At 66.6% G+C, this 12,186-nt stretch overlaps 1 protein-coding gene across 4 annotated transcripts in view; it reads right to left on the reverse strand.

The window, feature by feature from the left end:
- DOK7 (docking protein 7) overlaps window positions 1–11,145 on the reverse strand; it is a gene marked incomplete at its 5' end in the record, with an annotated part of 35,329 nt that extends 24,184 nt beyond the window's left edge. For 3 of the 4 annotated variants that reach the window (XM_082653716.1, XM_082653719.1, XM_082653717.1), the window contains 2 exons: window positions 10,818–10,863; window positions 10,996–11,145. In XM_082653716.1, coding sequence (XP_082509842.1) covers window positions 10,818–10,863; window positions 10,996–11,049 — 100 coding nt within the window. The remainder of the gene's footprint in view (window positions 1–10,817; window positions 10,864–10,995) is intronic. The other variant, XM_082653718.1, reaches the window with a different exon arrangement.
- Window positions 11,146–12,186: the final 1,041 nt, after the last annotated feature.

A 12,186-nucleotide genomic window follows, 5' to 3' on the forward strand; every position in this document is an offset into this window, starting at 1 on the left:
CGAGCCGCCCCCGAGAGCCTGCAGGGGACGCGCCGGAGTCTGTCTCAAGTTCCCATTTCCCTCAACACCCTCATCGCTGTGCTGGTATCCCCACCTCTCCTGGCCGCCTGTGTGGCCCTGGAGAACCGCCCTAGCTCAGAGCACGAGTGACCCTCCTAAGCGCGCCCAGCGCGGCCGCCGCCCGGTCTCTGATGAAGGTGAGGGGTCCGGGGCCTAATGTGAACACTGAAGTGTCGGACAGCCCCGAGCCCCGCACGCTCGACGATCAAGCCCCCTCGTCCGGGCAGGAGGGGACGGAGGGGTGGGCGCGGGACGAAGCGATGAACTGCTTCCCCCGGCCCAACCCCCGAACGCTGGAAAAGCAGCCCCACAGACCCAAGTGACAACCAGATCCCGACGAGCTGGAGTCAAGACTCATCTTTGCCGCCAGCGGAGAACAAGGGTGGTGCTTCCTGCCTGTTTGCCATCAAACCACAGCCACAGCCCCTTCCTTATGAAGGCGAAGGGTGGACAGTCTGTCCCGGCCGCCCGTGAAGGCAGCCCCAGGCAGCACACAGACCAGCCTCGGTGACTGGACTCCAACACGCCTGTATTTCAAAATCCGGGGATTGTGATGGGGGAGCTCCACTTCCTGTCTGACACCCTGCTTGTAGGGTTTGAAATGCTTACCTCAGAAAAAAGTAAAGGTGTTCTCATTTTGAGGGAAACAAACAAAACCCCAGAACCCACAAAAACCCATCTGCCCACCCAAGGGTTCCACTGTGTTCTCTCCCGAGCACGGCTCCCTTAGGAAACTCGTGGCCCGGCCCGGAGAGAAATCAGTCACACACGTGGCATGAAGGGCATGTGTTGTTATGGAAGTGCTGCCTGATGTGTCACCAGAGGCCCAAGAGGTGAAAGCTTGGGGAGGCGGTGAGCACAGAAAGGCTCCCAGTAAAAATGTGTGTGGACAAAGGGAAGCCACCGAGGCAGCTGGGGAAGGGACCACGGGCGTGATGACAGCCCGGCCAGCCACACGGGCCGCCCCCTCCCCAGACACGCCGACCCCTCCTGCCACGCCTCTCCCCAGGGAAGGCCGGCATCTCTCCCGGTGGCTTTTCTAGGTAGCTGTCTGTCCCATGTTTCCAGTCTCCCCACTCCCCACCCTGGAAGATGAGCTCTCGAAGGCAGGCCCTCTTCTGCTGGAGCAGTGACAGCCCCATCACCTGACACAGGTGAGGGTGAGGGCCTTCTGTCACAGGAAACACCATTCGCTTTAGTTGTGGCCTTAACAGCAAGGCAGGGCCAGACTGTCACCCCTTTGTTCTAGGAGTTACGCTCCCAGTGATACAGCCGAGAGCAAAGTCCATAACCCTCCTGTGAAGAGTCGCACAGTACCTGTTTTCGGCTACGTGGACCACGCAGCCTCTGTCACAACTACTGAACTCAAGAGTAGCCGCAGGCCACGCGTAAGTGAATGGCTGTGTTCCAATAAAACTTTACAACAGAAACAAGCCGCGGGCCGCATGTGGCTCAGGGCCCTGGTTTGCCGACTCGTGGGCTAGAGCCTCGTTTGCTACGAGCCCCTGTGTCGTCCCATACGTCACGCTCCTCAGACGCCTCCTGCTGCCAAGCAGGTCTTGCCGTCCTGGATGCCTGCACTTGCGAGGCTGGCTTGGGGACCCACATGCGAGAGCCAGCATGTGTCCCCGAGACCCTTTTCCCTGGCTCTAACTGAAATGCAGCTCACATCCTACTCCTTACAGAGATCTGAGACTCCATGCGTACGCTCGCCCGCCTGCACTGGGGTGAATGGGGGCCCCCAAAAGACATTTCCACGTCCTGACCCCCCCAAATCTGCAAACATGACCTTATTTGGAGAAAGGGTCTTCGCAGACGTGAACAAGGTAAGGATCTCAAAATGAGTCACCCAGGATTATCCGCGTGGCCCTAAATCTAAAGACGAGTGTCTTGGGACTTCCCTGGTGGCGCAGTGGTTAAGAATCCGCCTGCCAATGCAAGGGACACGGGTTCGAGCCCTGGTTCGGGAGGATCCCACATGCCGCGGAGCAACGAAGCCCGTGCGCCACAACTACTGAGCCTGTGCTCTAGAGCCCGCGAGCCACAACTACTGAGCCCACGTGCCACAACTACTGAAGCCCGTGCACCTAGAGCCCATGCTCCGCAACAAGAGAAGCCACCGCAGTGAGAAGCCCACGCACCGCAAGGAAGAGTAGGCCCCGCTCGCTGCCACTAGAGAGTAGCCCGCACGCAGCAACGAAGACCCAACACAGCCAAAAATAAATAAATAAATTTAAAAAAACCAAAGACGGGTGTCTTTATAAGAGACAAAAAAGGAAAGACAGATGCACAGAGGAGAGGCCACGAGAAGCCAAGTCACAGAGTAACGTGCCCACAAGCCCAGGAGGCCTGGAGTCGCCCGAGCCGGAGGAGGTGGGAAGGGTGCTCCCCAGCGCCTTCAGCGGGTGAACGCTGCTGGATTTGGGGCTTCCAGCCTCCAGAGCACATTTCTGTTGTTTTAAGCCCCCCAGTTTGTGGCAATTCATTACTGCAGCCCCAGGAAGCTAACACACCCTCAGCGTCACTGATTTCATTTTACACATGAACAGAACAGGGCGAGGGTCAGGGCTGTGTGACAGCCCCTGGTGGAAGCTGCCCAGTCACAGCCGGGCCACGGCTGGCGCAGCTGCCGTCCAGCCCCTCAGCCGGCACCCTCCAGCCCCCCGGCAGCCCCCGGCACCCTCCAGCCCCCCGGCACGCCCCCAGCCCCCCAGCCGGCACCCCCCAGCCCCCCGGCACCCTCCAGCCCCCCGGCACCCCCCAGCCCCTCAGCCGGCACCCTCCAGCCCCCCGGCAGCCCCCCAGCCCCCCAGCCGGCACCCTCCAGCCCCCCGGCACCCTCCAACCCCCGGCACCCCCCAGCCCCTCAGCCGGCACCCTCCAGCCCCCCGGCAGCCCCCGGCACCCTCCAGCCCCCCGGCACCCCCCCAGCCCCCCAGCCGGCACCCCCCAGCCCCCCGGCACCCTCCAGCCCCCAGGCACCCCCCAGCCCCTCAGCCGGCACCCTCCAGCCCCCCGGCAGCCCCCAGCCCCCCAGCCGGCACCCTCCAGCCCCCCGGCACCCTCCAGCCCCCCGGCACCCCCCAGCCCCTCAGCCGGCACCCTCCAGCACCCCGGCAGCCCCCCAGCCCCTCAGCCGGCACCCTCCAGTGCCCCGGCAGCCCCCCAGCCCCTCAGGCGGCACCCTCCAGCCCCCCGGCACCCCCCAGCCCCTCAGCCGGCACCCTCCAGCCCCCCGGCAGCCCCCCAGCCCCCCAGCCGGCACCCTCCAGCCCCCCGGCACCCTCCAGCCCCCCGGCACCCCCCAGCCCCTCAGCCGGCACCCTCCAGCCCCCCGGCAGCCCCCCAGCCCCTCAGCCGGCACCCTCCAGCGCCCTGGCAGCCCCCCAGCCCCTCAGCCGGCACCCTTCAGCCCCCCGGCACCCCCCAGCCCCTCAGCCGGCACCCTCCAGCCCCTCAGCCGGCACCCTCCAGCCCCCCGGCACCCCCAGCCCCTCAGCCGGCACCCTCCAGCCCCTCAGCCGGGACCCTCCAGCCCCCCGGCAGCCCCCCAGCCCCTCAGCCGGCACCTTCCAGCCCCCCGGCACCCCCCAGCCCCTCAGCCGGCACCCTCCAGCCCCCCGGCACCCCCCAGCCCCTCAGCCGGCACCCTCCAGCCCCTCAGCCGGCACCCTCCAGCCCCTCAGCCAGCACCCTCCAGCCCCCCGGCACCCCCCAGCCCCTCAGCCGGCACCCTCCAGCCCCTCAGCCAGCACCCTCCAGCCCCCCGGCATCCTCCAGCCCCCCGGCAGCCCCCCAGCCGCTCAGCCGGCACCCTCCAGCCCCCCGGCAGCCCCCCGGCACCCTCCAGCCCCCCGGCACCCCCCGGCACCCTCCAGCCACCCGGCAGCCCCCCAGCCCCTCAGCCGGCACCCTCCAGCCCCCCGCACTGGACTCCTCTAGCTGAGGCGGAGCTCCGCTCCTGGGAGGGGCGTGGGTGGGGCCCTTTGATGGGCAGCTGCTCCACCCCCTTCCCTCCCCATCACTTCGGGCCGTGAATTGATCCTATTTTAAAACCTATTCTGTGAGGAGCGCTGTTTAGTGGAAAGCTGTTCAGTACCGGGCACCAGAGAAACAGCAATTCTCGGGTCTGGGCCTGAGACAAAGCAGGTCGTGCCCGGGAGAGACAGCACCAGTGCCCCCGGGGAGCAGTGACACCACCAGCCCTTCCCGCAGACGCGCCGCACAAAGGGCCACGGGAGCCTGCACCGACTGGCCAGCTCCACAGGGGACCCTCGCTGGGAGCACCCAGGGCTGCGCCCCTCGCAGGAAGCCCAGCGAGCTGGTCACTCCGCGAGGTGTCCCGGTCAGCTGCTGAGGAAGCTCACTGGCCCTCCCGCCCCGCGCCCCGGGCCACCCACTCCCGTGGCCGCTTGATCTCCACGCCGGGCCACGAGGGCCTGAGGACCCTGCTCACGGCAGCACCCATCAGCTGAAGCGCGGAGCCGCAGGGGCACAGCCAGGCTGCAACCCGGCCCTGGGCGCCTGGACTCCAGGGGCAGGAGATGAAGCCGCCGCAGGGCCTGGGCGGCTCGCGGCCGGGGGTGGAGGGGGCCGGGGTCATCGTAGTGAAAGGAGGCACGGATGGGGTGATGACGAAAGTGTCAAAGAGTAAACCAAGGGGGTGCACGCGGAGGCACACGCACACACACTCCTGTGCGCGTGCACAGCCACACACTTGATCACGCATGCGTGCTCACACACGTGTGCTTACATGTGCATACCTGCACGCTTGCACATACACACGCACACACTCCACCACTGTGCATGGGCACCACAGTGGGGACCAGCTGACCCGGTTCACGTCCCACATCCGTGTTTGGGAACCCGTCCCTCAGCTCTTAGAGCCTCTATTTTCCATCTGAGAAACAGACGCCACTCACCCTGCGGAGTCAAGGCACCAGCACAGCCCCAGGCTGGCACACAGAGGCCCTCGGTGAACGCCACACGCCAGCAAGCACAGAGCGGGATGAGCAGGGGCCTCAGCCTGGGGCCTGGGACCTTCCCCATCACCACGACACCCAGGGGAGCGTGCCCGCCTCTGGGGTCAGCCCACCCCTGCCCTCTTCTGCCCATAGTGGGCCCTGCTAACCACAAGGGCCACTGAAAGACCCCCAGTGGGGCCCCTCGGAGCCCACCCCACCTCCTTTTCCGTCCCTCAGTGGGGCGGCCTCCCCCATAGCCTTCAGCCCAGTTCATTCTGCTCACAAGAAGCCCAGGAACCCAGGGAACACAGCCCGGCTTCTGCGGAGCTGAAACCCAAGAGGGGAGACAGTCAAACGCTGAAAAAGGTCGATAACGAAGAAAACTCTGAGGAAGAGCTGTTCAGGGGACCGGCATGTGATGGCAGGGGTGGACGGCATGTGGGGGTGGACGGCATGTGGGAGTGGACGGCATGTGGGGGTGGACGGCATGCGGGGGTGGACGGCATTTGATGACAGCGGCCGTCATGGGGCCTGAGCACGGGGGTCAGAGCCTCTCCCAAAGGGACAACGGACTCCCAAGGGATAGAAGGTGCCAGCCCGGCAGCACCTCAGGGAACAGCACTGTGCTAGAGGGAACAGCCAGTGCAGAAGCCCAGAGGCAGGGACCCCATGGGCAGGGCTGGCATGAAGGGAGGGGAAGAGTGGTCCAAGGTGTAGGCGGGCTCCAGCCAGGTGGGCCTGCTGAGCCAGGCCAAGGCCGCATCCCAGCACACCAGGGGCCCCGAGAGCTGTGAGCGAAGAGGGCCCAGCCCGGCTGCGTGTGGCGAAGGGACACAGGGTGACAGCAAAGCTCCAGGCCCCTGCAGCTGTCCAGGCCAGAGGAGCTGCTGGCCTAGGCGGAGCAGAGGAAAGGGGGCCCAAAGCTAGGCTCTGCAGTAACCATGGTGACAGCGGGAGGGGCCTTCCCTCTGCGGAGGCAGCGCTAACTCATGGGACCTCTTGGTGGGCGGATGATGGGGTGAGGGGAAGGAAGAGGAGGGCGACGCTGGACTGGGGAGGGGGGCACCTGGGGAGGGGGTGCGGGGCCGGGGGCAGGGGGCGGGGTTGGGGTTCAGTCCCGGACACGTGAGCCTGAGAGGCCCATCAGACGCCAGGCGGCGTGCACACAGGCAGCTGGACACACGCGTCTGAAGATGTAAAAATAACCATGGAGTCAGTCATGGCACTCAGAGGCGTTTAGCCCGGGGCCGAGAGCCTGGGGAGGGCGGGTGGCCGGGAAGACGCAAACCTCCGGGCCTCGTGGGGGGCAGGGGGAGCTGGGAGAGGAGACAGAGGTTGACGCCCACCCACGGGACACAGCGGAGGAGCGGCTGTTGGCTTTAGCCCTCAGAGGTCACAGTGACCTTGGGCAGCGCCTTCAGCAGAGCAGCTGGGCAGCGGGCTAGGGGCAGCCGAGCACTGGGGATGGGGGCTGCTGACCGGGCCGCCAGCCGGAGCCTGAGGCTGAAGCCGAGGGACCCCGCTGACCCGCTGGTCCAGGCCTGTTCCCGATCCAGTTCCGGGGGAAGCACGTTCACCGTGTACGCAGGGCGCAAGGGGGCTTCACGGGCTCCCACAGGCAGGCTACCCCGACCTCGCGGCAGCAGCGGGAACGGACGGTGCCGAGGCCCAATGCATGCCCACCACCCGTCCACCCTCCGCAGGGACCGGCTAGGACTCGTCCAGGGCACACAGTTGGTCCGAGCAGAGGCGAGACCTGAGCCCAGGTGCTCCGATTCCCGGTCTGGAACCAGGGGCTGCAGGAAGCCCTGGACCCCTTCTCGAGGTCTCCGTGGGGACGGAATGGCTGGCCACCACCCACACCCTGTCCTTGAGTGCCTGCCAGCCCAGGACTGAGGAGTCACGCCCATTCCTGGGGGACACGGCAGATCCAAGGCCAGAAGGTGGGACCGGAGAAGGGACCCTCCCCACCATCACCACCTGGGACGCCCAACCTCTCGGAATGCGCCCACCTCAGTTAGCAGAGCTGCCACTGCACAGGAGAGGCACGGGCACAGGCCAGTGGGACCGCTCAGGCGGCTTAAGGGGCAGGTGTCCCGAGGCCGCGGTTCCTGGGCAAGCTTGCAGGGCCAGATGTTGCCGAGAGTGGCTGGGCTCACAGTACCTCACCTGGCAGCCCCAGCCCCCGCCAGGCTGCCTGTGAGGGGTGACGCTGAGTCAGGGACCCTGCCCTCCAGGAACTCAGCGCCTGTCTCAGGGCAGGGATAGGAAGGGGGTACTGGACTAATACCTCACCTTTGGTGGCAGGAGCAGGGGCTGACCTCCCAGCCGGCCAAGGGCTTGTGGGCAGGGGGCAGCACCCAGTCATTTGTGGGCCAGCCAGTCTCAGCCCCTGCGCCTACAATGACCCCCCAGAGGCCCTGCCAGCTCCAGGAGTCAGGGTCCCTCCCGGGGGCTCTTCCGGGCTGAATAAAGTCCCCGCAGCTTGCACAGGAGTTGGTGAAGCCCTCGGAGCTCTGAGGGCCCTCGGAGCGGACGGCAGGGGAGCTGCCCTGGCTGCGCAGGAACCCTCTGGGTGCCACACCTGTGGGTGGGCCGCCCCCTCCACAGGGCAGCCACGCGAGAGACACCTCTCCCACCATCCTAAGCCTCAACCCGGGGAGGAAGAGAGGGGCTGCCCAGGGTCACCAGGGGGGCGCCCAGACCCCCCTCCTCTCAAGGGAAAGGATCCAGGCATGAATCCTCTGGCCAGGACAGAGGTCGAGGCCCCAAGGAGCACAGTCCCGCTGAAGTATTGCTCCCTTTTATAAAGATTGTTACTTCTGTCAGTGAGAGGTTTTCCCTTTCACTTTAAGTGAGGACACGGGGGCGGGGGAAGGGGGACGCTGGGGCGAAGTGAGAGCGGCATGGACATATGTACACTACCGAATGTAAAATAGATAGCTAGTGGGACGCAGCCCCACAGCACAGGGAGATCAGCTCGGTGCTTTGGGACCACCTAGAGGGGTGGGATAGGGAGGGTGGGAGGGAGACGCAAGAGGGAGGGGAGATGGGGATATACGTATAGGTATAGCTGATTCACTTTGCTATACAACAGAAACTAACCCAGTATTGTGAAGCAATTATACTCCAATAAAGATCTTTTAAAAAAAATAAATCAGGGCTTCCCTGGTGGCACAGTGGTTGGGAGTCCGCCTGCCGATGCAGGGGACGCGGGTTCGTGCCCCGGTCCGGGAGGATCCCACATGCCACGGAGCGGCTGCGCCCGTGAGCCATGGCCGCTGAGCCTGTGCGTCCGGAGCCTGTGCTCCGCAACGGGAGAGGCCACAGCAGTGACAGGCCCGCGTACTGCCAAAAAAAAAAATCAGAGCTTTTCCTTCCTTCCACTAACTAAATTTTATTGTAAGAAGAACAAGTGGTCCTGGTTAAGAAAAGCAAAAACAGGAGAAAAGACCCAAAGCGGAGAGGGGCCCTCCTACCCCCGCCCGCCTGCAGCCCCTGATTCCCTCCTAACCTCTCCTCGTGGGCCCTCCTGGGAAGGAAATACTTTTCAAAAACAAGAGTCCTGCGTTTCCATGACGAGAAGGCAGGGCGGCCCCTCCTCTCTCCTTCCCAGGCTCCCCCTTGGCTGCAGCCAGGATCTGGGGAGTCTTAGCTGTGGGGACCCCAAGTACAAGGACCTGCCCCCAACACCCAAGGCCACCCGAGGGAGTTGGTCTTCAGGATAAGGGGGGCCAGGCGGCTGCACCTCTCCCAGCCAGGCCCCCCAACACACTAGAGAGGGGCCAGCTCATCAGCTAGGGGCCAGGGAGGGGAGAGCGAGGAGGGTCCGGAGCCTCTGACCCGTCGGGGAACCATGGCCACTGGCACTGACCGGGAGGGAGAGAGGGGGAGGGCTGGCGAGAGCCGGGCAGTGGGTCAGCTTGGCAACTCCGCCTCAGGCCAAGCACCCGCAAGAGGATGACCGCGGCCCTCGTGCAGCGTGAGGATAAAGGGGACGCTGCTAAGATAACCGGCAGCGACCGCGGGGGTTCTGAGACCCTGGGGACCAGGACGTGAGACGCAGGGCTCAGAGTGGACAGCAGTCCAGAGGGGCCGCGTCCACCACCCCTAATCCCCTCCCCGCCCCCAGTCCCCGGCCCAGTCCTGCCCGAGCGCCTTCCCCCTCTTCTCCGCGATTTCCCCTCCAGTCCAGTCCTGGTTCCCCGACGCCCCCGGCTCTCTACCGCTGGGCTGCACGTGGTGAGACCCAGGAAAGGCCCGATGACCACAAGCCCACTTACAGGCTCAGAGTCTACGGTGTTGAGGACCCACTGCAGACTCCCCGGCAGTGCTCGAGGGCCCCCTCCACAGGTGTCCTCCAGGGCCGGCCAGAGCTCACCTCTCAACTAGCGCTCTCGGATACTGGCATAAAATCCACCACCAGGGGCTGCAGATCACTACCCCCCCTACCAAGAGGGACAAGGCCCACCCTGGGACTGCTCTTCGGGTGGGCCACCTGTCCCAGAGGCCGCACAGGCCCTGGCTCACCACCGTCCCGGCAAGCAACCCCCACCCAACAGCCAGCCCCCTGCCTCGGGCCACAGCCTCCCGGATCAGCACGGCCTTCACCCCCGCCTCTGCCACCCTCAGCTGGCCGGTGCCCCCATTCCCTGCCGGCTGGGCACCCCCTCCCCAGCTCTTACCCTCCCCCACCCCTGCCAGGCGTCCCTGAGCTCCCCAGGACTAGGACCCCACAGCTCCAGATGCAGGGCCTGGGCATGAAAGACTGATCGGCTGAACGAAGGGTGCACGGCGCCCAGGCCCCCTTGGAGGGGAAGCTGAGGCCCAGGCAGGAGGTGAGTGTGTCCGTGGCCGAAAGCAGACCCTTCTATCGCAACCACGAGGCTCCCAGAGCCAGCTCAGCAGAAGGGATGGAGGAGGGGACCCGGGAGGGGCACAGGGAGGGGGCCCTCCACACCCTGCCTAGGAAATGGCAGACACCCCAGGCGTCCCGGAAGACTCTCGGGCAGCCTGGCACGTGTGAGGCAGCGTGCGCTCACACCCCCAGCATCCCACACAGACCCCCGGGAGCCTGGGCCGGCTCCAAGGCACCTGTCTCCGGAAACAGCTGCAGCTGCACAGCTCAGAGCCTCCGGCCGCTGAGCTGGAGATGCCCGGCTCCGGGGCTCCCAGCCGGCTCCTCCCGGCTGGGGTGCCGGCTCCGCTCAGGGGGCTGGGAGGGGGCCGTCCTCTCCTCCCAGGACGGATCCCACACACAAGGTAGATTTCACTCTTCTCCGTTCCTACCTGGCGGCCCAGCCTCGGCTCCACCTGGGGAGGCTGGAAGGGCCGCCTGGGGTCAGCGCTGCCCGGAACACCCATCCACGTTTGGATTCAAAGACACGACTCAATCTCCAACTGGGGCAGAACTTTCTGGGATGCTCCCTGCCGCGTGATGGGGGAAGGGGCCAGGACAGGCTCCTGCCCTTTCGCCCCTCGGGCCTCCACCGGCTCCCGCAGGCCCCTCCGAGCCTCAATCCGCCCTTCTGCCAAGGGGGTCCCCACCCCGGGCCTGGAGTCTGAGATGACGGCTCCCGGGCCCGGTGCGGTCGCGGAAGGGTCCCGCGTCCCGGCGTCCGCGGCAGGCGCAGGCCGAGGCGAGGCCGGAGCGCTCTCCGGTTACAGCCCTCGGCCCCGGCGCCGCCGGCTATTTCGGGCGAGCTGGCCGCGCTCCGGGCCGGCCGGGCGCAGGAGGCCGCCGCCGCCCGCCCCGTGCCCCGCGCCCCGTGCCCGCGCCCCGCGCCCGCTCACCTGCCACCGGCGACGGCTTGCGCAGCACCAGCCACCTACTCTTCCACTGCGGGGACAGAGGGAGCGTGAGCGCCAGCCCCGCGCCCCGCGCCCGCCCCCCGTGCCCCGCGCCCGCCGCCCGCCCCGCGCCCCGCGCCCCGCGTCCGCCGCCCGCCCCGCGCCCGCCGCGCGCCCCGACCTTCTTGCCGTCCCGCAGCTTGACGTGGCCCTCCACCAGCGCCGCCTCGGTCATCTTCTGTCATGGTTCCCGCGCGCCCGCCGCGCCTCTGCCCGCCGCCCCGCGGCCGCCCAGCCCAGGGTCACTTTCAAAATAGCTCCGGGAGGGCCCTGCGCCGGCCGGCGGGGCGGGCGGGGCGGCGCGCGGGCGGGGCGAGGTGCGCGCCCAGCCGGCCCTGCCCTACCGGCGCCCCGCCCCGGCGCTGCGCCCGGCGGCACCTGAGGCCACCTGAGCGCCCTCCGGAGCCAGGCACATTGCGGGGCTCGGCCGCTGGCGCTCCGGCACTGCTCACCCCGGGGCGGGGGGCGGGGGGAGCGGGCTCCCCTCCAAAAGCAAAGGAAACGCCGGACGGGAAGGGGGCGTCCGCGCGTCCAAGCGCTTGGCCCAATTTTAAAGTGCGCCTCAACCGAGCTGGCTTCGCCCTCCGGCACCTGTCCCTCCCACCACCCCGAGCTGTCACCAGACACCGCTGACCACAGAATGACCGTGGGTCGACCCTGGCCGAGACATTGCCCCGCCCCCCAGCCCTCCAAGCCCCCTCTCTGCTCCCCCCAGACCACCCCCGCTCCCCAGGCAGGGTGATGGAGGGGGGTTCATTCACGTCCCCTGGCAGCAGGAATCCCAGGGCAGGTTGCTGCTCAGTAGTGAGTGGGACCACAGTGCCGCGGTCTCGGTTCCCCCTTCCCCCCCGCCCCGGGGCTGAGAGCTATCCCTCCGGGCAAGGATGGCACAGAGGTTCTCTGCTGCTCTATAAAGGCCCCCGAGAGTCCCCTTTGCAGTGGGGGAGCGCTGACCTTCCGGATTTCCCCTCCTCCACCCTGTAGCTCCAGTCCAGCTGCCCGCTGTTCTTTGGGAACCCAGGTGGTTGGGGGACCTGGCAGGTCGACATCTCAGACTTCAGCCCCCATCTATCTCTAAGACAACCTCTGACATTCACCCCTTCAGGAGCAACCAACAAGGCGAGGGGCCAGTGGCAGAGGTGGGGCAGCTCCCTAGAAGAGCGAGGAGAAGCAATGTACCCTACTCGAGGTCCCACCCTAAGGGAGCTGATGTCCCGCCAGGAGGAGAGGGGAGGGCTCAGTGGTGTCCCGTTACCCTGAAATCCGCCTGGGTGGGAACAAGCGTGTGCATCTTCATCCCATCCAGGTCTTG

Source organism: Grampus griseus (genome assembly GCF_964374135.1).
Source record: "Grampus griseus genome assembly, chromosome: 4".
NCBI lineage: Eukaryota > Metazoa > Chordata > Mammalia > Artiodactyla > Delphinidae > Grampus > Grampus griseus.